This window comes from Ochotona curzoniae, unplaced genomic scaffold, assembly GCF_017591425.1.
Source record: "Ochotona curzoniae isolate NIBS_2020 unplaced genomic scaffold, NIBS_Ocur_1.0 contig_908, whole genome shotgun sequence".
Lineage (NCBI taxonomy): Eukaryota > Metazoa > Chordata > Mammalia > Lagomorpha > Ochotonidae > Ochotona > Ochotona curzoniae.
Genome location: NW_024466607.1, coordinates 12,859,529 through 12,885,973, shown reverse-complemented (window position 1 = coordinate 12,885,973; position 26,445 = coordinate 12,859,529). Strand labels below are relative to the sequence as shown.

Here is a 26,445-nt window from a genome sequence, read left to right as displayed (position 1 = left end):
CCTCTGTGCCCAATGTTGGTCCCCCAGTGTGGTGGTGTTTCCAACCATGCCTGGCCCCATTGCCTCCAGGGTAAGACCCAGTCCTCCAGCTTTTGGGACATCCCTCACTGTTCTCTGCAGACCTTCTCAACCTTCACTCGCTCTGCTCTCTGCGCACTGAGCCATCTTGTTTGCCACACATACTGGACCATCCTGGGGATCCTGTAAGCACAGTACTGGCCACTGCAAAGGAGGCATGCAGGCAGCTGGAGGCATGTGTGATAGGAGCCCATGGGACTGCGGTGGAGACGCTGATCCTGTGTCCCATTGCTGCTTTCGGCTCCGGGTCTCACCTGCTCTGTCCCCCAGTGTAACAGTTTACGAGTGTTCTCGGAGTCCCCCTACCTCTCTCACCCCACCTTACCTGGTCACCAGCTCCCCCCTTCATCGTCCATGTCCTGTCCCTTGAAGATGTCTCTGCCCCAGGGTCCTCATCAGGGCTCGCCAAGCACAGCCTCTCTCCCATCTGATCCTACCCAAATGAGAGCCAGTTTAGGATTCTAGATCTTGGGTCAGCTTTCTCTTTATCCCCTACTCAGCCTTTGGCCACACACTCTCCCTTCACAGCATGCCTCCAAAAGGCAGGCACAATGCTGCATGGGATGCAGGGCCACACGGGCAGTGTCTCAGGGGGATTAGGAGTGGTGACCCAGGGCGGAGGGCAGATGAATGCCTGCTGAGCAGCCAGGACATGGCAGTGAGCCGTGGAAGGGGTGAGGCTGTTCTGGGCTGTCACTCCTGTCACCTGCTGGCAGCTGACTAGTCAACACAGCTGCTGTGCTCCAGGTGAGTCTCAGGAGCTAGGAGGCAGCCCTGAGCGAGGGGCTCTGAGACCCTCAGAGTGCTGCCTCCCGCATCCTTTCCTGAGGATGCAAGGGCAGCAGACAAGAGCTGGGGTGGGTAAGCTTGGAGACCCACAGGCTGGGAAGCAGCACAGCTGGGCAATGAGCCCCCACATGTCCTCTGCTGCTGTCCTAACACTTGCCTGCCTCCCCCTTCATGTTCCCTGCACACAGGCAGCTGCAGCACAGCCACCCCGGGGCCATCACTCCAGGTCGCCTCACAGTGATCAGGCTCACCACCTGTTGTACCATGCCCACCTACTGCTGGGAAGTGGCCACCATCACATCATTTCCAGGGGATGAAGGACTTCTCCAAAATCCTCCTGAGACTTCAGGATGCTGGCCTCTGAAACTGTCCCCAAGGCACATGACACCTCCCCAAGGAGAATGGCTGCCCTCCTCAGCGGGCTGAGGGGCCAGGATGGGGACCGCACAGTGGACAGGCAAGGCCAGGGACAAACTTCAGACAGGGGTGGGGTGTGGATAGCTGATAAGGAGCAGGGCAGGAGGGAAGGCAGTGTTCTGGGTGCAGGGGCCCAGGGTGTGCTGCAGCCTGGGCTGAGCATCTCCACGTGGAGGGGGGGTGGGGGATGCGACAGGGGGAGGGGAACCCCAGACCTGGCCTGCCACAGCCCTGGTGCCTCTAGTGTTTTTGTGGAAATTTGGTGCCTGTCTGAGTGCACCAGGCTTCCATGATATCCATGCGGGTCACTCAGGTCTTGGGAAAGGACCCCAGCAAGCCCTGCATCAGGAAGCAGGGAGCAGGGAGTCTCACTTTGGTGAACTTGGCCCCCCATGTGTCTGGGTTGGAACATTCCATGATTCAGGCACCTGCACGTTTCCTGAGCCTCACTCAGCTCACAGGCTGTCACCCCAGGATGCTCCCAACATTCGGGAGGCTCCCGAGCTGAAACAAGAGGGGGCTGACCAAGGGCCGGCGATCCAGAAAGGCTGCTTGGAGGAGGAGACTTCTGAATCAAATTAGAATGTCTGAATTAAAAATCATTTCAGTTCCATTCTAATTTCAAAATTAAACACTAATTTTAGGTGAAATGTGACTAGTTTTCCAGGTTGAGTCATGTTGTAGCATGTATCAGTACCTCCTTGATTTTCACGTCCAATGCTAGTCGATTGTTCGAGTACGCGGTGCTGTGTCTGTCCATCCATGTGCTGACGGACGGTGGGATTGTTTGTTTTTTTGGCTATTAGGACTAATTCACTAGCTCCTGTTCGTGTCTGTTTAGAGCTCTGCTTTTGCTTGAAAGGCAGATTTACTGAGAGAAGGAGAGACAGGGATCTTCCATCCACTCGTTCACTCCCCAAGTGGCCGCAACGGCTATAGCTGGGCTGATCTGAAGCCAGGAGCCAGGAGCTTCTTCTGGGTCTCCCATGTAGATTCAGGGTCCAAGGACTTGAGCCACCTTCTTGGTGTCCCACACCATAAGCAGGGAAGATGGATCAGAAGTGGAACAGCGGATACACAAACTGGTGCCTTTATGGGATGCTGGTGCTTGGAGGTGGAGGATTAGCCTGATACACTATCATGCCAGCCCTGATTTTTTTTAAAAAAAATTATAACCATCTAAGCGTATGAAGTGTTTTCCAGTGTGGTTCTTTTATTAGACCTTCCCTGGGTTCAAAACGATTATATAAATTTGCTTAAATATTTATTATAAACCATTTATTATATATAAGCATTTAAATATTTTACTTGCATTACAGAGGGAGGGAGGGAGGGAGGGAGGGAGAGAGAGAGGAACAGAGAGAGAGAGAGAGGAACAGAGAGAGAGAGAGATCCTCCATTAGCTGGTTCACTCCCCAAATGGTCACAACAGCTGTAGCTGAACAGATCCAAAGTTAGGAGCCAGGAGCCTCCTCCAGATCTCCCACTTGGGTGCAGGGTCTCAAGGACTTGAACCATCCTCTGCTGCTTTCCCAGGCCATAAACATGGGGCTGGATCGGAGGCAGAGCTGCTGGCACTGGAACCTGTGCCCGTCAGGGATGCTGGCACTGCAGATGGAGGTTTAGCCTGCTCTGCCACTGTGTTGGTCCAAATACCATTTATTCTAAATACAACTATATACATATAGCTATATATAAATGAAAATATATACATATACACACATATACATAATATGCACTGCATACATTGTTAAAGGATCTAGGCAAAGAAGAAAGTCATGAAAATTAAATGAAGCAAAAGGGAAAGTGGTAACTATAAAAGGAAAGCTGGAACGGCATGGGACTATAGTGGGACTGTTAGGGCATCTGGTTCAACGATGGGGCCTGGAGAGGGTTGCAGCCAGGAGTCTGGCATGCGGTCCAACCTCCCATGGGGGGTAGGTAGCAGGGAGGGGCCCAAGGATCTGAGGCAGCAAGCGCTGCAGGAAGCTGGATCAGAAGCACAGCAGCCAGAATTGGAGCCAGGCATTCTGATAGAAGATCTGGACATCCCAGCGGTTGTTGAACATGCTGTGCCACAACACCTGCCCCTGACTCAAGTTTTTAAATTCAGTCCTCTCTCAGATTTGTCTTTCCCCAGTGACAAGGACTGGCAGGCACATCTCCCAAACACCACAACTTGATTTTGTTGTTGTTGTTTTTAACCTTTCTAGTAAGAGAGTAACTCAGTAATTTGGGCTTTAAAGTACTACCTTCTTTGGGGAACCCAATTGTGTTCAAATCATGGCATTTTTCCCTGTGGCAGCTACAAACTCAAAGCCTTGTCACCACATACAGTCAATGGGTTGAGAACTGGATGTTTTTCACGGTGTGTGTGTGTGTGTGTGTGTGTGTGTGTGTGTGCATGTGTGTGCCTGTAGGCTATTCCCCAAAAGGGCCACGTTTCAGTAGAGTAAGAGAATCTAGGCCTGTACTGCCTACAATGGCACTAGCTACATGTGGCCCCTGAGCATGTGAAATAAGGCCTGTCTAAACAGACAGGTGTCAAGTATCAAGTCCTCACTGGAGTTGAAGCATGCAACACAAAGAAAGAATGCGTGATATGTTAACTGATTTTCTTTGTAAAAGTGAAATACAACCTAAACTTTTTGCAACTTACTACTATAAAATTTAAAGTGGTACCTGAGGCTCACACAGTATTTACACCGGACCATGCTGATGCAAAGCCAACAACAACAACAGTAACAACAAATCCACTTTTACCTGGTCGTCAGAGTATGCAGCTTGCACAGTGGTTGAGAAAGGAGCCCGGGAAATCTGGGGTCTGTATTCAAATCTTGATTTCTGCACTAAGGGTGTAAGCAAAGTCAAGCCGTATTGACTTTCTGAGGTTGTTTCCTCATCTATTCAATCACGCATAAATGTCACGGATCAAGCACCTGGGTTCCTCGCTATCCGTACGGGGGACCTGGACTGAGTGCCTGGCTCCTCGATGGAGCCCTGGCTCAGCTCCAGCTCTTAAGCATTTCTTCAACCTGAATTAACTTATGTGCCATTGGTAGGGGAAAGATGTTTTATGGATTTCCGATCAGAACTGTCTTTTCTATATAAAATTAGGCGTTAGAAGGAAAAAATGGCAAATCTCCCAGTGGTTTCTAACTTGACAAGCAGATACTCTGTGGCTTCAAACACTGCTACATTTTCCATGAAACTGAACAAGTAGGGAAGCTACTAGTGCAGACCAAAAAAGGGCGAGACTTGCAAATCCATTTGATTGGCCTCAGAATGATAAGGTTACTCCCAGATGCAGAATCTAACTGTACTAGTAAGATTATTAGGGTTATGGTTTTTGTTAGGGAACTTATAACATTTCACAGGTTTTGAGTGACACATGTTCCAATGCCCCCAGATCTTGTGACTTCAGCGCGTGACTATGTAGAAAATCACGGTCTCCCAGCACGTACGTGTGGTGACATAGCAGAAATGCCTGCACTTCACACACTGCGCTATAATTTTGAATTTTTTTTCCTAATGACTTATTTATTTTTATTAGAAAGTCAAATATTACAGAGAGAAGGAGAGACAAAGATCTGTCCACTGGCTCACTTCCCAGTGTCTTTAACAGACAGATCTGAAGTCAGGAGCCAGGAGCTTCTTCTGGGTCTCCCACTCAGGCACAGGGTCCCAAGGCTTTGGGCTGTCCTCAACTGCCTCCCCAGCCACAAGTAGGGAGCTGGATGGGAAGTGGAGCTGCCTGAACTGGCACCCAATGGGTTCCTGGCACGGGCACGGCGAGGACTTTAGCCACTAGGCTACCGTGTAGGGACCTCATTTTGAATCTTAAATTACTAAAAACTGGGAAAACACTTGGAGCTAACACAATGCTACACTGCTAGATAGTACAATTTACTCAGTGACATTACTGAATATGTTAGTAAACTTTTTAATAAAAAGGCAAATTATGGCTTGGTGCAATGGCCTAGTGGCTAGATGCTCACCTTGCATGGGCTGGGTTCCCACATGGGCGCCACTTTATGTCCTGTCTGCACCACTTCCCATCTAGCTCTCTGTTTCTGGCTTGAGAAAGCAGTGGAGGATGGCCCAAAATCTAGGGACCCTGAACCCACATGGGAAACCAAGAAGAGGTTCCTGGCTCCTGGCTTCAGATCAGCTTGGCTCCAGCCATTGTGACCATTTGGGGAATGAATCAATAGAAGAGCTTTCTGACTTTTCTTCTCTCTGCAAATCTGCCTTTGCAATAAAAATAAATAATTATTTTTTTCTTTTAAAAAAGGAAAGCCCTACCTAGAAAAGCCCCACAAGGAGCCGGGGCATCTGTTTGCCCCTTTGGGGTTTTCGGGTCTTTTGGCCTCTGGCCGCTTTGGGCACAGCTTGGTCGGTTGGGATTTTGCCATTGCCTCCCCCACAGCCCCTTCTATCCTAAGGTCAGACTCAGAAAAAGGGCAGCAATTTCTTTTCCCTTAGGACTCTAAGTCTCCTTTCCTCCCACCCCCACCCCTTTTTTGTGGTTCGCGGGGGTTAATTTGTTTCCCACCCGCTGAATAATCGTCACCAACTGTCCAACTGTTTGTGGATGCCTGTGCTTAACATGCTAACACCTAGACCCCAAGAATCGTGTCCTCCGCCTACTGAGGCGAGTTAGGAAGGGGCTGCAGACGCGGATAACCGCGCCTCTGGCCCGGGCTCCATTCACAGCCGGCACGCCGGCCTCCTGGGGCCCCAGCGCCCCTCCATTCCCTGTGTCCCCTGGGAGCTGGCCGAGAGCTGCGCTGCCAGGGCCGCGAGGGGCCCACCCCGACGCGCTGCAGGGGCGCCCGCTGGGGCGCTCGGCGGGCCTGCTCCCACGGCGCCTGCGCGCGGCCTAACGGGCGTCCTGGGGACCGAACCCTCGTCCTCTCGTCACGTGCTCTCCGCCTTCTTACCGGCCGCCCGGAGGGGCCGTGCTCGAGGCTGGAGAGCCAGCAGCCCTCGGTTGGTGGCCGCCCTGGCACGCGCGTGCCGCAGCCCGGCAGACGGACGCGCACGCGCTGGCGTCCCTAACGGTCCCGGCCCCGCCTCGGGGAGCCGCGTCCGCCGAGCTGTCGCCTCAGGCCCGCCTCAGGCCGACGTGGAGCTGGGCGGGCGGGCGCGGTTCCCTGCGGCTTCCCTCACAGCAGGGAGTCCAGCACACCCAGCGACGTGGTCCTGCTCTGGCGTCTCCACCCATCCTTGCTGCGCTCCTGCTCCTCAGGCTTTTCCAGTCCGTTACCCCAGCACGCCGCCCAGTGCAGCCAGTCCCGGGGTGCAGGCACGGCCCTCCCGCACATCCCCGCAGCATCCCCTCAGCATCCCCGCAGCATCCCCTCAGCACAGCGAGCCTCTGGCCGTTGGCATCAGGCAGGAGACTTGCGGGAACTCCTGTTAAGAAAGTTTTGAGTTGTCCTACTCAATTTACTTATTACTTCTACCCACACTTTTTCCTAAATGATCTTAAATTCTAGTTTAAATATGAAGAGGATTGCTTGGGAAACGGCACTGCACTTTCTGTCGATTTCAGGAAAGTTTAACATGCTGGCTTGCAAGGAACAATCTTCGTTTTTATATGAACACATCATACAAAAATTCTGTATTTTTTTAAAGTCATATCTAATGCAACAAACCTAAGATAAGCATTTTTTAAAAAAATCAGTATTCTAAGATAACTGAAGAAAAACGATTGAGAAGCTAATTGAAACTATTCTGGTTAATTCATCAAGATACACTATAAGTTTAGTGTTGTTATTCAGTATTATTTGAGTCTGGATGTAGAGTACTGTCAAAATATTGGGCCAAGTACACACTGTTAGATGGCCATAAATGCTTTCTAAAACCCCAGGTTTATCTGGATAGTTTTCTTCTTATTAAATACTCCACAGTATTCAGTTTGTGATTTTCAATTCGTATTTCAGAATATTTATCATACTTAGGTCCCTCTTACATTTAAAAAAGTAAAAAATGTAAGAAGTCACTTTTCAGTGGAGATAAAAGTATTGCAGAGTACACATAATGGCCATAAGTGCCACGGTTTGAAAACTACTCATTTAAGGGAATAATTTAGAGCAAAAGAATAGTGAAAACTTTGTCTTTTTTTATTTAAACAATGATTACTTGAACTTAGAAAATAAAAGCCTAATGGTTAGTGAAAAGCCAAACTTTCCCAGCCCACTTCATGTTCTCCTTCAGCCACTTGAGGGCAGAGCAGTGTTCCAAGCTATAGACCTGTTCCTTGTTCACATTGACCGTCATGTGCTTCATGAAAAGCTTTGGGTCCGAGATGCGAGCAGCCATGATGAGCCTTTCCACCGCAGCCTGGTAGTCATCCTTGCCCCGGGCCTTGCTTTCTTCACATCTGCAAAACGAACAGCTCTCTTGAGTCAGCAGTGCTGAAGGGAGGCTGCCTAGCTCCAAGCACGCAAGCTCCAATAAGTCCCTTTACCACAGTGTTTTCAAGGCAGCCGCAAACTCTCTGGACTCTAACTCACCATAAGACAGGCACTTTGTCACCACACAAGGTACCCCTTTCTACAGAAAATGACACCTACCCTGATGGAGAATCTGCTCTAATGTGCCCTCAATCGTAACAACACTGGTTTCACTCTAAGTTGATTTCATCATCTAATAAGTAGCAACCCATTTGGAAAACACTAAAACACAGATAATTGTATCTTATCTGGTTTTCAAAGTTAATAACTTTATTCATTATACTACATAAAAGAATGCTGACTGGTGTAGTTGTGGATCAGTTGTGACATTCCTTTTATTTTGATCTTGGCTACTTTTAGTTATAAGCAGACACCATGTAGGTAACAGGACTTGTGTTGCTATATGCCTTATTCAACTTCCACTTTTTAGTCCTGACTTGAAATACTGAACTATGTGCTAGAATTTATTTTTTCTAAGAATGTTCCTACAAGTTCTATATGCTACAAATTGCATTTGTTTGCATAAAATTTGTACCTTAGGTGTGGGTATTTAGTCTAATGAAGTACTGGGGTTTCATTCCCAGCTCTGGCTCCTGACAGACCCTAGGAGGAGGGATGATGTCTCAAGTAATCAGGTCCCTGTCACCCACACAGGAGATGTGAATTCTGTTCATGGCTTCAGATTTCAGCCCTGGCCGGGCCCAGCCCTGCTACTAGGTATAGTTAAGCAATGAAGCAGCAAATAGGAATGTGCTAATTGAAGAGAAAAAATATTCATTCCTTACAGCAGCTTTCCCTCTGGGGCAGGGTGGTGGAAGCATTTAAAATAGAAACTGGGCAGTTAAATTAGGCATCATTTTCCCTATAGTCACTGCTTTTTGTACTTACTATTAATATGGCTCAGCAGGGCAGTGCTTTCTTAATATGAGCCCATGCATGTTAATTTTGAAGTGTGACTTTAGACAACAGAAGCACAGACTTGACACAGGAACCAGGGGTCACAGAGGAACGACTTGCCAGGGGCCTTTGGGTACATTCCAACTTAGAAAAGGTGCCATGAAATCTGGTAGACTGATCAAACACCTACTGTGTTTGAAAGTCCAAGATGCATAAAATTCCCTCAGGTTACTGTAACAAGGCAGTGCTGACTGTGAGAGAGGAAACACACTGGCTTAGTCTAAAGCCAAGATCTTGGGTGTCTCACATTAGGCATGAAGGCCTCAAATGCCCCCCAATTCAATAGTGAACAGAGAGACTGTATGCTTGGGGACAGACAGCTAAGGAAAACCAGTCCCTGGTGAGGATGACAGGGAGCCCAGGGGCATCAAGCTGCCGCAGTGCTAAGGGTGCTTGAGGAAGCCTTTAGAAACAAGCTGCTCACAGAAAAGAGGCTTATGTGAGTGAAGTTTTTAGAAAGGGAGAGTGGAATCACTTTCCATTTGCTCCCCTTATGCATAAACTGGATTAACAGACTCCTCTATGGCAAACAAATTAACAGTGTACAATTGTGGCTACCAGGCTGTTGAATGAGTTTTCTGTGGGTCTGAGTTTTGGGGGACATTACTCTTTGTTCATTTACATCATAAATGGTCTTGCAGACAAGAGGTTTTCCTTGAGAAGCAAAGGGAACGCCCCCGTCCAGTCCTAGCGCATGGACACAGGTGTTCCTGTGGGCCACGGGGCAGGCATTGTAATTACCCACCCGAAAAGTTCTGGGTTCCCTAAGCTTGGGTCTGTTTCCTTATGATCTACTGCATTTGTAAGTATCCACGTGGGCCCCTTGGTGGGGCTTAGGAGCCAGAATGAAGGGCACAGAGAGTAATGCTATTCACTGTACCTCATTAAAGAAGTACTCAGTGTCTCAGGCAACCACCCAGGGAACAGTGGTAGGCTAACATGCAGACTGTTAGTAGGGTACCACCTCCCTGTTTCTGCTTCATGTGGGTCACAGTGGCTTCCTCCTTACCATTCTCCGGGAGCCTTCATTCTGAGAAAAGTTAGCAGTCATGTTGGGAAGACATTCAAGTGACCTTTGGAGAGGCCCATGGGGTGAATTCAGGCTTCCTGCCGACAGGCATTGGAGGGAGTCACCCAGGAGAGACCCTGCCGCTCTAGGCCAGCTATCCCAGGGGTGACTGCACTGCCAAACACCCTCACCGAGCTCTGGGAAAGACACAAGGGGGCCACTTGGCTAGAACCAGCTAAGCTGTTCTGATACGTCTGACCCATGATAATAGATAACTAATTTAATTTTCAACTTGAGGATTTGGTTTTTAAAATAAAGGCAAAATTCTTGTGAAGAAGTTCCTAAATAGGAGGTCCATGAAATCTTCATATTTTGAGATTCCTGGACACTGCTAACAACAAAACTGGAGTGGCAGGAAGTTTCAATTCTGGGACTCTAATGCATTTATAACAACAGTTTAAAACATACAAACTATGCTGATGACTTAACTTTCAACAATATTTTTGACTGAAATAAACTATCACGTATTTCTCCTGTAGACCTGGTCCTCCTTAAGTCTTCTGGATTAACAAAAAGATCTTTTAGGTAATCCTAAACACAGTAAAGGTTGGCACCTAAAGAAAACCCTTCTCTGAATTAATACTGTCTTGTTAAGTCCCTTAAATGTTTATTTAATGTTAGTAAATTGTTTGGTTTTAAGTCTCAAACAGGTCCAATTTTTACATACTACTAAAGTTTACAACACATAAATATAAGAATTTTCAGAAATAAATGAACACATAAATGTATCTTAGGGAAGCCGGCCAGGCATTCAGAATGCAGTCACACTTCTGTTAACAAACCTTTTCAGAACGATCTGTAGTATCTGTGTAGAAGTCCCAGGACTCTGAATACTGCTAGCATTAGAAACCAGGAAGATTTCAATAGATAAAAGCATTTCAATCTCAGACAAGTAAGAAGGAATCAGAAGTAGTTTTCGGTATAAATTCCCCTCCAGTGGTGGGTAGCAACCCAATGACAGAGCACCTGGAATCGAAACAGGTGAGGTTTTACTAAGATTCCATCAGGCAGAGACCTACACTTCCAGACAGCCTCAGGCGATGCGTACTTGTGGTTACGTTACAGAAGAATTTTTCATGTAAGAAGCCTATTAATTACGCAAATGCCAGTGAGCTTCTCCTGTATATTATTTTTTGTAAAATGCTTCAGGAATATTAAATGTGAATGAAAAATATAAAAATATTCAGAAAAAATGACTTTTGAGTCTTCTCTTAGACTATACTCATTTATTTCAAGTTATAATGAATATACTTTAATTTCAGAATAATTAGAACACCAGAACAGCCATCAGGTTTTGTTTCAATGGGTCTAGTAACAAGTCTGTTTGCTTAGTATGATTACTCATCTTGAATTAGGAATCTAAAATGTAGAAATGATATCATTTATAGCCTGATGGTTCCCCCCCGCCTTTTTTAAAAGCATTTTTAAAAGATTAAAAAAAAATTTTTTTTTGGAAAGTCAGATATACAGAGAGGAGAAAGACAGAGAGGAAGATCTTCTACCTGTTGATTCACTCCCCAGGTGGCCACAATGGCCGGAGCTGAGCTATATCCGAAGCCAGGAGCCTCTTCCAGGTCTCCCACGTGGGTGCAGGGTCCCAAGGCTTTGGGCCGTCCTAGATTGCTTTCCCAGGCCACAGGCAGGGAGCTGGATGGGAAGTGAGCCGCTGGCATTAGAACCTGCGCCCATGTGGGATCCCAGCTCGTGCAAGATGAAGACTTTAGCTGCCAGGCTACCATGCAGGACCCCTGAGGGTTTCACTTCCAACAGCTGCTGCAGTGTTTCTAGCACCCCTCTGTCCCAAGCACCGTGCGCTGCTCCCACAGTAATGCTGGCACTGTGCTGAGCAATAATTAGGAAAAACACTTTTGACCTGAAGTTGTTTGGTGCATTGTAGCTATGCTCAACAGTGCATGCTCTAAAGCTCTGCTTTTCAAGAGAAAAGATTTAACTTAAAAGTTGTGTTTAGGTTCCATTGGTACTGCTAAATAGGGAAATCCCTTCAAAACTATTCTAGAACACCCAGATCATAGCACAGACAGCATTATACCATAATATTTAATCAAAACCAATACAAAATTTGTCTGACATGTTGTAAGACAAGTTTCTTCAAGAGGACTTACAGATGCTGATGGCTAAAGCTTTGAACGCACAATGTGCCAGGCATCTGTGTTAACTACATATGGTTTTGCTTCATTTTAATCTGACTTTAATTATCTCTGTTCAAAGCAGCATTACTGAAATAGTCAAAAAGTGGGAATAACTCAAACATTTATCAAAAAAGACACAGCTCTGATTCAAATGATCACTTGTTTCCTTTGCTCGCCCTCTAGTGGACATGCTGAAAATGCAAAGAAATAAACTAACTGGAAACGGGAGAAAAACAACAGGTTTTGAGAGACAGCACAGATCAGCTTGGATGGCTGCCTTCAAATATGCATCAGCTACTCTTTGCACAGATTTAAGTAACTAGCCTTATGATCCTAGGTTAAAACAAACATATCAAGTAAACAAATTGTAAATTTAACTTACTTTTGTAGTGGGCTCTGGCTTTGAGCCATAAACAACTTCTTCCTAAAGAAGTAATTAACCTTCGAAGAAAGGAAAAATCAACAGGGATGCTCTTGGAAATCATGAATTCGGCTACAGAGGATGACATGCCAAGACTATTGCTTTCTATACAGGATTCTAGAAGTTCATTAAAAAGACGGCTGTACTGGGAAACCTCCACAGTTTCTGAAATGGAAAAAAAAAAAGCACAATTAAACAGATCCATTTTAGCCCTCAGACTTCTATTCCTCCCTTTCTTTTCTCCCAGGCCCTGTCTTACACTACACGGACCACAGTTACTAACATGCAGTCATTTTACATGTTCTCGTATATACACAAAAAAGCACTTAGCAGAAGCCAAGCTGTTCAGATCCCTCATAATGGAGAACATGCACAGCACGACTTCACCCAGTAGTTCCATGTGTCTGTGTATCTGCCAGGTCACAAATTCCTGCATGATTCTGTCTGCAGTCATGACACACACCTCAGACCTCAGCTGTCCATCTTCCAGGAAAACAATAATCTCCTAATTTGCATTTCCAAATTTTAAAGAAGGTTTCTTCTGTCATTCTTAGCAGTCACCTTTGGGACTCTTGACTCTTATTCCCTGTATTCAGACAGTCATATATATAACCTTTACTATGGTTCTATTAGGGGGTCCATTCATAAAGAGGTTCACTGCTTTGTTTATTAACATGCCCAGAGAAACTTCCCTAAAACACAAGCTTCACTGGATCACTTCCAAGCCCATAAACTATATTCACCCAACCAAAGAGGAGACAATTCCATGTCTGTCATTTAAAGACCTCCAATAATCCGGTCCAACTACTTGTCCTATGTTATCCCTTCATTTCACTGTCAACCTAACTGTATATTAAAGGCCTGCTAGACGGCAGGTATTCTGCCAGGGATGGCAAAAACAAACAAACAAACAAACAAACAAAAAAACAAAAAAAAAACAAAACCAAAAATCACTTTAAGAGCTCACCATCTAGAAGAAACAGATAAGAATGCTAATTATAATACAGGATCTCAGCATATCCTGGCTAGAGGATTTCCACAGTAAATGATGAAATACTGGGGAAAGACGCCAACTTCACAAGTGCATTGCTGTTGAAGCCCACTCTCTCCTGGCCCTAACGCTTCTGCTCATGAACTTCCTTCTCTGTCCACCCATGACTTCAGCCTTTTAGTCAAGAGTGCTAACTACCACTGTCCACTCTGGTATTCTTTACTTGAACTGGTTCCATCTTTACCTATGTGCCAAGGCAATGAAAACTAAATTTTGCATTTATGATGTGATAAGAGACAAAGCACCATTCATTACTGCTCCCCAATGAAGTTTGTGCACACACATGGACCCAGTGCATGGACTTGACAGGGTCAGAGAAAGCAGAATGACAAAAACGCTTGTGCTAGGAACTGCCAGCTGACAACCCAAAGACCTTTGATTTTGTGAAACCACAGCATATCTCAGAGCTTTAAGACACTTTATAGAAGACCAGTCAATTAAAAAAAAAAAGGAATACGAAAACAGGTAGAGATTTGTTTTCTATTAAGTATTAAACACCAGATGGGAAGATGATTATTTTTAAGTTAGGTTTTGGAAAAAAACGTACCTTGAGAATTTTGAAAACCTGGTAAGTTCTGCAAAATTTCAAATGTCTGCCTGTAAAGGCTCTTGGCTAAGAATTCATGTGCGATTGTGCAGAGCAGGTTATGTCGCTGAAGCACGTCCAGTCTCTCACAAGGCCACAGTGGAGCACTGATGACCCACTCTGACTCTTCAGAAGGAACAGAGAGAGGCATGTTTCAGACCATGCAAGCTATAGTCAAACATCGTCCAGAGAAAATGGTGAAACTGAGATACGTGAGCTCAGAAAAGATAACCATGGCTCAAATTAGAAACAAGTTAAATAATGATGCTTACCAACCCAAGATGTAAACTAGCAGCTACTTTATGCTTGTTCCTCACTTATTCTTCATATAAGTGTTCTATTCAGTTACTGATTATGAAGTTAATTTTTATATGATAAAAATGTTGATTATATTGGCTTTAATTCAAAATGTTATCTATGTAGACACATCCAATAATTTTACAAAAATGCATAATAGCTTTCAGTATTATGGGGAACAGTTTTTCTCCCCAACTTACTTTTAGAATAATTTCTACTATTAAATATTTGATATGGACAGAAAAACATCTTACATGTAATAAAAGGATAAAAATGAGCTAATGCATCCATCACACATAATTTTAAAGATAGAATTGACCTACAACATTGAGGTTTCTTCTTTCTGCCTTGATTTTCATATTGAAAACACCAATGGGAGACTAATGACAGAACATCAGATGTTACAACATCAGAAACACCAACATTCTGTCATTTAAAAAATCTACTCAATCACACAGAAAACAAGAGACACATGAAACACTGGCATATGACACTAAAAATCACATTTCATTTTTTTTTCCCAACTGGATTACGTTTGGAAGTAATTATTTTATGTCCATCCAGAGAGACAAAATGTACCGAAGAAAAGATGTCACAATTCATGCACACAATGCAGAACAATGTTCTAAGTATCTGGTATAAAGTTTTGAGATCAGTTTATTTGTAAGTTATACAAGAAAGAATTTGTAAGAATTCACCTGACTGGTTTAACAAAAAATTTTCCCCTTAATTTTCTACATTGTTCTTAGTTTGTATATATTTTTATTTGTAATTTTTTTTAATTTGAAAGACAATGTGAGAAAGAATCTGCCATCCACTGATTTACTCCTCAGCTCCCCAGTGTCCCCAACCATTGCAACCACAGCAGACTGAAGCTTGGGGAACTCAATCCAGCTCTTCCACATGAGCGGCAGGTGCCCAAGAACTTGAGTCTTGGCCTGCCACCTTCCACTGGATCAAGTGGCTGGCCTCACAGTAAGCACCAGGCAATGTTTTAAGCATTTTAAGGAGATTAACTTGGCTAGGCAGACACTTCACTAAATTTTAATGCACAAATTTAAATGAACAGTATATAGAAAAACTGCATTATCACCATTTAATTTGCACTAAATGGTTAAATCACCATTCTTTACAAAGTGAAGTTTTTTGAAGACTTATTTGAAAAACAGACTTACACACACACACAGAAGAAAGAAATCTTCTGTTATTCACTTCCCAAATAGTGCCAAAGGCAGGAGTTGCGAACGGGTTTCCCACATGGGAGGAGGGGTGTAAGTACTGAGCTCATCTTTCACTGCTTTCCTAGGTGCATTAGCAGGGAGCTAGACTGGAAGTGGTGCAGCCAAGACCTGAATAAGTCCCTAAATCAGATGCCAGCACTGCAGGCAGCAGCTTAACTCAGTATGCCACCATTCCAGCCCCAAGTGAATTTTATTTTCATTAACTAAATTTTTGTTAGTCACGTATCTGGTTTATATGAAGGAACTTCATTAAGTTTGTGGAAAATTAAAAATAATACAAGTTGATTAAATGAGATGACACATGTAAAGGTACAATGCTTAGTATAGAGTAAAATCATTAAATCAATAATGAAGATAAATACTAAAATCAGAAAATACACTAGGAATATGAACAGGCAACTGACAAAATTTAAGTCCTTTTGTGGGCCAGGAGTAAGGCAAGAACACAGTTTCCTAACAAGCAATACAAAGTAAAACTGCATAATATTTACCCTATCAAACTAGAAAAGTAATAATACTCAGCATTAGCAAGGGCATTTTGTAACCTGTGTCAAAGAAGCCCTCAACGCCACAGCCTTCTGAAGGGGAAGGGGAAAGAACTTGTCACGGAGATAAGACCTCGAGAGGAATGTACAAGAAACTCAGATCAGAATTTGTATTGCCTGCAACTCCCCAGCATAACCACAACTGTGATGAGGACTGACCGAGCTGGATCTGTGAATACACGAAACCTGAAAAGAACTGGTACAAAAAATAGACCTCTACACGACTGCCCAAAGTTCCTCACACAGGGAACTTTCCCACAAACCACAATAACTGAGATGTAAATCTATATGGCAATAAGGACAAGCTTGGTGACATTTACCAAACAGCTTCGAAACTGCTGTGTTTAACACAATAATACCATTAGGATTTATCTTAAGAAAATGATAAAAGTTTTTCAAGGATCAAAGTAAAGTAGAAATCTGAAAACAAGCTGGTACAATTAAGTGTGGATACATGGATCTATCCACTAACTCATGTCAGCTATTAATGAGATGGAAAACCACACAACACACAAAATAAAGGCATGAAATTCCTTCCACAGACTTTTGCTTGGAAAACGGTATGGCACAGAAGAATCCGCAGTGACTGATGATTGAGTGACAAGAGACTTCTAGTAATTAGTTTTGCCCCTATGTATTTTCTCATGTCCCGCTATTTAAAGGGAAGAAAAGTTACTTTGAAATTCCAAGGCAGTTTCTTAGTGAATATCATAAGTTACAAAATGTGTATTCTTGACAGCTAAGACATTATTTTTCAGTTTATGAACAACGATTATAAAATTATGGTCTTAAGACTTTTTATGTTGGCATCATAAAGCATGACTGAAATTTATTGTTCATTTGCTGGGTTAAAAAGTGTTAGTCTGGGGCTGGTGCTGTGGCACTGTAAGCTAAGCTTCTGCTCATAGCACTAGCACTACATGTAGGTACTGGCTTGTGTCTGGGCTGCTCCATTCCCAGACAGCTCCTTGCTTATGACCTGGGAAAGCAGTGGAGGATGGCCCAAAGCCTTGGGAACCTGCACCCATTTGGGAGACCTGGAAGAAGATCCTGGCTCTCAGCTTTGGATGAGCTCAGCTCTGGCTGTTGTGGCCATTTAGGGAGTGAACCAGCAGATGGACGATCTCTCTCCTTTTGTAATTCTGCCTTTCAAACAAAAATAAATCTTTTAAAAACAGTACTTGTGTTGAGGAGTTTCAAACGTCAAACTGAAAAGCCAAACCAGCACATTTTTTTAATGATAAGGTCTTTAGCCCACAAAATAAGAAATTTGTAAACTATCTTGCATTTCTTTAATTATGGTATACATCCCTATATTTAAAAAATGTAGTAGGCAATTTACTCTTTAAAAAGAAAAAATAAGCAAAAGGTTATTCTGCTTCCTATTCCTGTCCCTGAAGCCTGCAAGGCTTTTTGCAAAGGCAAGCACTGTTACCAATTCCTTACGCTTCCTTCTGCAGGTATTCTAAGGCCACGTAAACAGATCTGTACATGCCTGTTATTAGTTTCACTCAGACAGTAATGCACACGGTCTCACCCATTCATTTTCCCTACTGGCAGAGATCTGGAAGAGCTTTACAAATGAAAACTTGTACAAGTGCCTTTCTGCTTCCTCATCTGACTACAATAGGGTGACTGATACGCTTCCTGGACATTTAGGTTATCTGAAATCCTGTTACTATTTTTGATTTCATAGATGACTCCACACAACTTTAGAATACTCCTGCATATGTATTTATAAGATAAATTCCTAGCGGCTGGCTCAACAAGTTAATCATCTGTCTTTAAGTGCCAGGATCTCATATGGTGCTGATTTATGTTCTCGGTGTTCCATTTCCCATCCAGCTCCTTGCTGATGACCTAGGAAAGCAGTGGCCCAAAGCCTTGGCACCCTGCACCCTGCACCCACTTGGGATACCCGGAAGAAGCTCCTGGTTCCAGGCTTTGGATGGACTCAGTTCTGGCCCTTGAGGCCATCTGGGAAGTTAAATCTCCCAGTGGGGTGGGAGATTTTTCTGTCACTCTGCCTTTCCAATAAAAATAAATCTGAAAAAAGAAAAATTCCAAATTCCTAGAAAAAGAAATAAATGAAAGGAAATAAAAATTTAGGCTTCTGACGGGTGTCTTGCCAAAAATATCCCTAAAGATAGCCATGAATGCCCATTTCCCTATATCCTCACGCAGTGTGTGTCACCTTTAATAGACTGTCAGGTTCAAAATGGTGTACTTAATGTGTGCATTTCTTATTACATTGTAATTATTACATTACACTGTAATTATAAATATTAATCTCATTACAAGTGAAGCTGAACCATCTGTACTTCAATAATCTGTTCACTACAAAATGCTCTTAAGGATAAAAAACTTCTTGGGACAACCACACATGCTTCTGTGAGCCTCATCTTTCGAAGAAGCAAAATTTTACTTAGGAAAATGATTTTCAATTGGCAACTGTCTGTGATAGAACTTCAAAGATAATATCAACATTCTCCCAGAGTCCCTTGTTTCACAAAGACTGACTTTGTCAGCAATATCCAGGCAGAAGCTTCCTCTTCTAATACGATCAAGCCCATTTCAACAAAGTATTTTACTCATCTTTTGCCACACGTTGTCTTAATCAGACCTACGAGCACTGCTTTGTAGTTCTCCAATGTCTATGCTTGTGTCTTGGTTACCCTTCCCGCTTGGCAAGCCACACTACATGTTTATTATTTTGAGGAAAACTTATTCCAACAAGTTTTTGAAAAAATTTATTTTTATTTGAAAGAAATAGTTACATAAAGACAGAGATATCTCCCATCCATTGGTTCACTCCCCAAATTGCTGCACTGGCTGAATCTGGACATACCGAAAGCCAGGAAAGTGGAGCAGCCAGGACATGAGCCAGAACTTATATCAGATGCTGGCACCACAGGAGGATGCTGCTATGATGCCACAGTGCCAGCCCCTCCAACAAGCTTTTGTTATTTATTACTATTTTATTTTTCATGATACAGTTCCATCCCTTCTTTCCCTGCCCCTACCAATGCTTTCCTCTATATTATTACAATAGTATAGCCCTTCAACAAGTCTTAAGTCCATCATTTAAGTGTTTCATGACATTCTAGGCATAGACAAAGTTAGAAATCTCAGCATCCTCTTGTTAAGACATTAATTTCATTGGGAGTCCTGTATATGGGAGTAGAGATGCATACTGCTGCAGATATTCAATTTCCTGTTTGCTTGTCTCCTTTATACAATTCCTCTTGATGAATGTATGTACATACATGTTTACCTTTATATCTATTTCTCTTAGTTTGCATGACTATTGTCTTATGTCAGAACATATAATATTTGTCCTTCTGGGACTGGCTTATTTCAATGTGCATTATGGTTTCCAGTTGGGACCATGTTGTTGCAAAAGGTAGAATTTTATTTTTTTAATGGCTGAGTTGTATTCCATGAAGTAGATGTACCACTGTTTCTTTATCCATTCCTCTTTTGACAGGCATCTGGGTTGTTTCCATGTCTTCGCTATTTTAGATTGTGCTGTTGTAAATAAAGGATTGTAGGTCACTTTTTCAGATGCAGATTTCATTTCCTTTGGATATATTCCCTAAAAGTGGGATAGCTGGGTCATATTGGTAGATCAATTTTCAGTTGTTTTAGCACTTTCCATACTGACTTCCACAGTGGCTGCACTAGCCTACATTTTCACCAGCAGTGGAGCAGGGTACCTTTCTCCCTACATCCATGCTATTTGTATTTCCCTGATAGCTAGGGAGCCGAAACATTTTTTCAAGTGTCTATTAGCCATTTCAATTTATTCTTTTGAAAAATGCTTGCTCATTTCCTTTGCCCATTTCTTCACAAGGTTGTTTTGTTGTCTTTGAGTTTCTGAGGCTCTTTATAAATCCGGGATATTAGTTCTCTATCTGTTGTATATTGTGCAAAGATTTTTTTCCATTCTGTTGGTTACTTCTTTGTTGACTGCTTCCTCTGCTGTGCCGAAGCTTCTTAGTTGGATATAGTACAATTTGTTTATTTTAGCTTTGACTGCCTGTGCTTTTGGTGACTTTCCTAAAAAGACCTTATCAATGCCTATTTTGTAGAGTGCTTCCTATGTTTTCCTCTAATAGTTTGATGGGTTCTGGGTGCACACATAGGTCCTTGATCCATTTAGAGCTGATTTTTGTATAAGGTGGGGGTTCTGTTTCTTATTTCTGTGGTCTGCTATCCCAACTGTCAGAACAGCATTTGTTAAAGAGACAAAATTGTTTTCCTCTGGATTATTTTCAGTTCTCTTGCTGAAGATTAGTTGGCTGTACATATGTGAGCATACCTCTAGGGGTTTCTATTCTGTTCCACTGATCATCTTCTGTTTCTACCAGTACCAGACTGTTTTAACACTGCCCTGTAGCATGCCTTCAAGTCTGACCTCGTGATTCCTCCAGCTTTATTTTTATTGTTCAGGACAGCTCGTGTTTCCAGATGAATTTTTGTGTAATTTCTATTTTTGAGAAGAATGTGGTTGGGATTTTGATTGAGACTGCATTAAATCTGTATATTACCTTTAGTAATAAGGGCATTTTGGTGATGTTGATCCTGCCGATTCAGAGACATGATAAAATTCTCCACCTTTTAGTGTCTTCTTTTATTTCCTTTAAAAATGTTTTGTAATTTTCATTACAGAGGTCTTTCATTAGGTTTATCCCAAGGTATTTAAGATTTTTCTCTGCTATTTTAAATGGGACTGTACTTACAACTTCTTTGTCAGTAATGGAGTTGTCTGTGTATGTGAGGGCCATCAATTTATGTTCACTAATTTTATACCCTGCCAAACTCTCTTATGAGTTCCAACAGTCTCTTTACTGAGTCTTTTGGCTCTCGTATGTACAGAATCATGTCATCTGTGAAGAGGGATAATGAAGTTTTATTGTAATAGCACATAAACAGATTCTTAGACTCATGTTGGTTTGGAGTACCCTTTCCTATGTACGCGAAGACAGAATTTTACACAGGCTGCAGTCAAGATGTCCTGGTTTCACAAAGCAGTGGAAGCTCATGCTATACCGCTGGACTGTCGGAGCTGAAATCTGACCCTCTCTCTTTACTTGTTACATCACTTTAGGAAAGCTGTTTACTAACTCTAACAATGTCTTTTTATCTATGAAATGGGAACTGTGTAACAGATAGTCATTGCCCACAACACTGGTGTCTCATCTGGACATCAGCTTGTGTCCTGGCTATTCTGTTCCAGCTCCTCCCCTGCTGATGGCCTAGGGAAGCAGCAGTACATGGGTCCAGTTCTTGGTCCCCTGTCACAAACATGGAGACTCAGATACTACCATTCTGGTGCTTGGTTCAGCCTGGCTCAGCCCTGGATGTTACAGCCATCTAGGGAGTAAACCAGAGGATGTAAGATGTGTCTGTCTCTCCCTCTCTCTTCATAACTCTGATATTCAAATAAACAAATCAATCTTAAAACAAAAACTGTAATATTTCTGAATTTAGGATTTCTATGAAGATTAATTGGAACAACACAGGTGAATTATTTGGTATTGAACCTAGACCACAGCAACAACTAGTTTTTATTAATAAAGACTCACAAAATTTTATACTAAAAGCTAAGTTAATTTTTTCCCTTTTAGTTTGCAGAATAACTCTTCCTACTCATGTGTATTTAGACCAAACTGGCATTAACAGTGTAATGCCAATATACAGTAATTTCACAGAAAAGAACTTTTAAGTGGTTAACCAAAATTATCTTATGCTTGCATACAACAGAACTTACCCCTCAACACCCAAATGGCACCTTCCAGGCTTCCAGTTTTTAGGAAAATTTCTGCTGCAATATTTACAATTTGACATTTTGATGCTAACTTCTCAGGCCCTGTAAGACCTTTTAAACTTGTGAAATGTATTTTTAGTTCATGCAGTTTATCTAAGACCTTCCTTCCCTGGAGTAAAAATAAAGATCATGAGTTGAGCATTCAGTATTACAGTATTACACACAACTCCCTGATAAACAAGTAGAAGACAATTAACTAATTTGAGTTATCATCCTGGAGTATAGTTGCCACACAGCTCCGTGATTTTCTCCTTAAATCCATTCCTTCCAGCTGCAAAGAAGGAAAACAAAACAAAACAAATCAAAACAACAACAACAACAACAAAATTAAAAAAGGAAACAGAAGGCTTTGCCCCACATTAACTGGCCCCCATCCCTTTATCAGCAGTTCTGTTTTCGTGTATTTCATACACATTGCTTGAAGGTGTCACTGGAAGAGGATTTCATGCCTCGGTGTGGAAAACTATGTATGTTTTACTTACAAAGAGACAGTAAATGTGAAGATAATTTGTTACCACACTTAGTGAAAAAATAATTTTTGATTCAAAAATAGTTTTTGATTCAGTAGACTAATTATTTCATGTTTTCTATGTGAAGATTATGGCCACTGGTAAACTATAATGTGATAGCAGGATCAAGCTGTATCTTGACCACTGCAGGCCTACTACACAGGAACTGCCAAACCTTCTAGAGACCTGGAGCCTACAGACCTTTCACACATCATCATGCTGGGATAAATTCTTTCATCTTAACTTGTGATTTTTAAAAATGTGTACAAGAGACCATATCGTAGCAGAAAAATTACAGAACACATATTCAATTATGAAATAACCTATTTCTAAAAAATTTCAACTCTGTATCTAACATTATATTCAGGACCTTGTTTATTGGTTGTCCTGTCCCATACTTGAACTTTATTGAGCCTATAATTCCACTTGTGACCTGAGAGAAACCTAAAGAACGACAGTACAACATTGCATTGAGTTAGCAAACCATTGCTGCAGTGAATTCAGTCTCAAAAAGTCAGACATCAAAATGGATGATATGTGGAGTTTCAGAACATTCCAAGAGGTGGTTGTTAAGGAGTTTGTTAATTGTGAACATCCTGAGTTCATCTTAACAAAAGCGTTTTGAGGGCCTGGTGTGGTAGTCTAGTGTCTGGAGTCCTCGCCTTGCATGCACCAGGATCCCATATGGGTGCCGGTTTTATTCCCGGCAGCCCCACTTCCCATCCAGCTCCCTGCTTGTGGCCTGGGAAAGCAGTCGAGGACGGCCCAAGGCTTTGGGACCCTACACCCGTGTGGAAGACCTGGAAGAGACTCCAGGCTCCTGGCTTCGGTTTAGCACAGCTTTGGCTGTTGTGGCCACTTGGGGAATGAACCATCCAACGAAGGATCTTCCTCTGTGTCTCCTCTGCTCTGTGTATCTTACTTTTCAATGAAAAGAAAATAAATTTTTAAAAAAGTATACTGAATGGTTCCAACATTACAATGATAATACTCAGAAGTTGCCTAAATGAATTATGAATTGAAAGTTGATTCAAATAAATATGACATTTACATAGCTTTCTATATTAAGATTTCTAATAATAGTCAGTTGACAAATAAAAATTCACTTACTAGTCTGGGTCACATTTTGTTACCTGCAATGATTATTAGGAAATGACTAATATGTAGAGTTACCCAGATTTTGTCCATAATTATAAGACTAATATACCTTCTTCCAAGCCAAAGCAAAAATTTAATCAAGTACCTTGGGCCACTGTAACATCCTGTGATAGAAGTACATAGCACTGATTCCAATTCTTCCCAGCAAAGTTTTATCTATTTCACTATTTTGTGGATCTTTGATAACTGTAATACAAAGAGGTACATAGAAGAAAATGAAATCATCACAAAGATGGGAAGAGATTAATATGGAATTAATGATACTACAACAAAGACTGGGTATTGAATCTAGTCCACAGTCCAAATGTACACATGATCTGTTTACATACAGTCTGTGAGTTAACAATGGTTCTTCCATTTTTAAAGGGTAGAAAATGGATACAGAACATATGTGTTGTGTGAAAAACCTAAAGTATTTACTATCTGGCTGTTCACAGAATGACTACAATAGTAAAAAATTCATGCTAAAAATTCTCAAAATTAGATGAGTTTTTTGACTTGTATTAGTGAAGAAAGTGCTATAATATAAAAATTCAGTTCCTTATAATTTTCTATAATTGGTTTTTATCAATTTGAATAAAAAGCAACACAAGGATCTCAACCATTTACTATTGAAACAGCTCTTGTCTCTGAATTATGACCTAATACATATATGGGAAAATTCATTAACACTAAATATTTGAAATTAAGTATAAATTCTTGGTAATCATAATAAATCTATGGAAGGTTATGCAAAAAAAATCTATGGAACACTAATAAAGAGAAAGAATATGTGAAATCTACAACATTAATTTATGCTCCACATGGAAAATACTGAGAGCTTTGCCGTCCTGGTAGCAGTGTACCGTCCTGTCAGGTATTCAGATGAAAATAGTGAGTCTTACCTGTTTCAGCAAATTCACAAAAAGGAACACATGGTCTTTCTTCTTGACAGTCTTTTGTTAGTGTTTCAGCAACACAAGCACAAAATATCTGGAAATCTTCAAATTTTTCACAGCCAATTTTTACACTGATGTATAAACTTCCCAATTTGATCCAGTCATCATTTTCTTTACAATGCTATCAGTGTTATTGAAAGCAAGCAAACAAACAAAAAGCAGAGAAAGAAAACTATAAAAATATTTCATTTAAAGCACATATTATGGGTCAGGTATACAAAGGCATTAGGTATACAGACATTAATAAAATCTCTTCAAACCTTCTATATTTACTTCCAAGTTTCACACCAATAGCACCTTATTTTAACTTCACTTTTCTGACTATAGTAAAATATTTATAAATTTCAGACAACAGATGACATTTGTTTTAATGATTAAAGTAGTCAATGACAACCTCAAACTTGAGCTTCACATTGCAGTTGGATTTTTATGAAAAACATGATGAATAGCATAATTCAAGCTTTTTCCAAAAGGCAATAATTTACATCATTATTTGGTCATAAAACATTCCACCTTCCTATGACTTTCTATTATATAGAAATAATTATCAACACAAAAAATTGTTCCAAGAATGAAAAATTTACTAGTTTAGACTAGGGCAGCCATTAGTCTACAGGTATGTCAAAAAGTTTATAAAAATGGAACTGAAAGGTACAGATTGGTGCAAGACATTATGAAATTGATGCAGTTTCTCATTGTATGTACCATCCATGAAATTTCTCAGGACCCCTAACTTGGCATGGATTTCAAATTTTTTTCATAGCATAATAATCTATTTCCACTTCCATGATTCTTCTGAAATATCTTCACAGAGGAATACAAAATAATATTAAATTTAAAATCTCCCTGAGATGTCCTCTATTTTTTTATAGTCCAAATGCATGGAGAATAACGCAGTACAACCCTGACATTGTCCATTATTTCACGTTCTGTAGCCGACCATGACACCAGGTAAATTTCTTAGGCAAATCAATGGCTCAGCTTTGTATTATTATGGCCAATAATAACTGAAGAATAAACCAGAACAAGTATTTCTAGAATGATCTGTACAACAGTATTTCAGATATCAAAAACAGTTGCAATTTCAAATATTAACTGGCAGAAACAATAATCAACTTCTTGAACATTTCTGATTTCCATATTTCTAAAACTTTTCCAAAAGTTATTACTCAAACTTTTTGTTATTGATTTGCCAAGATCTAAGTAAAAAAAAAAAAAAACACAAACATACCTCTATTTCATTCAAAGCTGAATCTAAATCACACTTCCAGTTCACCTTACATGACCTCACCTGTAACCTTTAACAGAAACAGGTTAATTATGCTTACATTCACTGCCTGAAGTCACTACTGCTGCTAATTACTCTGTCCTATAGCTATAGGTAAGACATTTGAGAATAATGGATGTAAATATGCTATGGAAATCTTAAAAGCTCAAGAAATGGCAACTCTGCAAATACACACCACCTCAGACCATTGCCTCCTCAAACCTTACAGGCAACATTAAGACGAATAAACAAACCCTTCATGAAAGCATACCTTTAACCTGACTGGAAGACAGAAGACCCAAAGTTTAAAATAATTGTGACAGAAAAGAGAAAGAAAAAAACTCAAAATCCTAGCACTTGGTTTCCACTGCCTGGTCCTCACCATCACTGTTTCAAAGTGGCAAACAAAGAGCATCTGAAAACTGAGCAAGCGAACCCAATGTGCAGAACTACAGAGGGGACGGCCGTGAGCATCTGACACTGACTTCAAAATATCACTACAAAAGCTATGTCCACAGTAATTTCAAATTGCTCAAAAACAGTGTCTGGGTAGATCAGAACACGCCAGATGGAAGGAATTTTAACATTTGTGTGATATCAGAAAGGCCATGTTTGAAGTGCATAGCTTTGGGGAAATAAAATAGACAAAAATGAAAGAAACACTCTTTAATAACTGAAAAG

General features: G+C 41.7%; 1 protein-coding gene across 1 annotated transcript in view; it reads right to left on the bottom strand.

Moving 5' to 3' along the window:
- Window positions 1–7,346: 7,346 nt before the first annotated feature.
- Window positions 7,347–26,445, bottom strand: part of TOPAZ1 (testis and ovary specific PAZ domain containing 1) — a 47,955-nt gene continuing 28,856 nt past the window's right edge. The window contains 8 exon segments of the mRNA XM_040994982.1: window positions 7,347–7,672; window positions 10,554–10,737; window positions 12,304–12,507; window positions 13,941–14,105; window positions 21,836–22,001; window positions 23,645–23,745; window positions 24,444–24,618; window positions 25,729–25,795. Coding sequence (XP_040850916.1) covers window positions 7,453–7,672; window positions 10,554–10,737; window positions 12,304–12,507; window positions 13,941–14,105; window positions 21,836–22,001; window positions 23,645–23,745; window positions 24,444–24,618; window positions 25,729–25,795 — 1,282 coding nt within the window. The 3' untranslated portion in view covers window positions 7,347–7,452.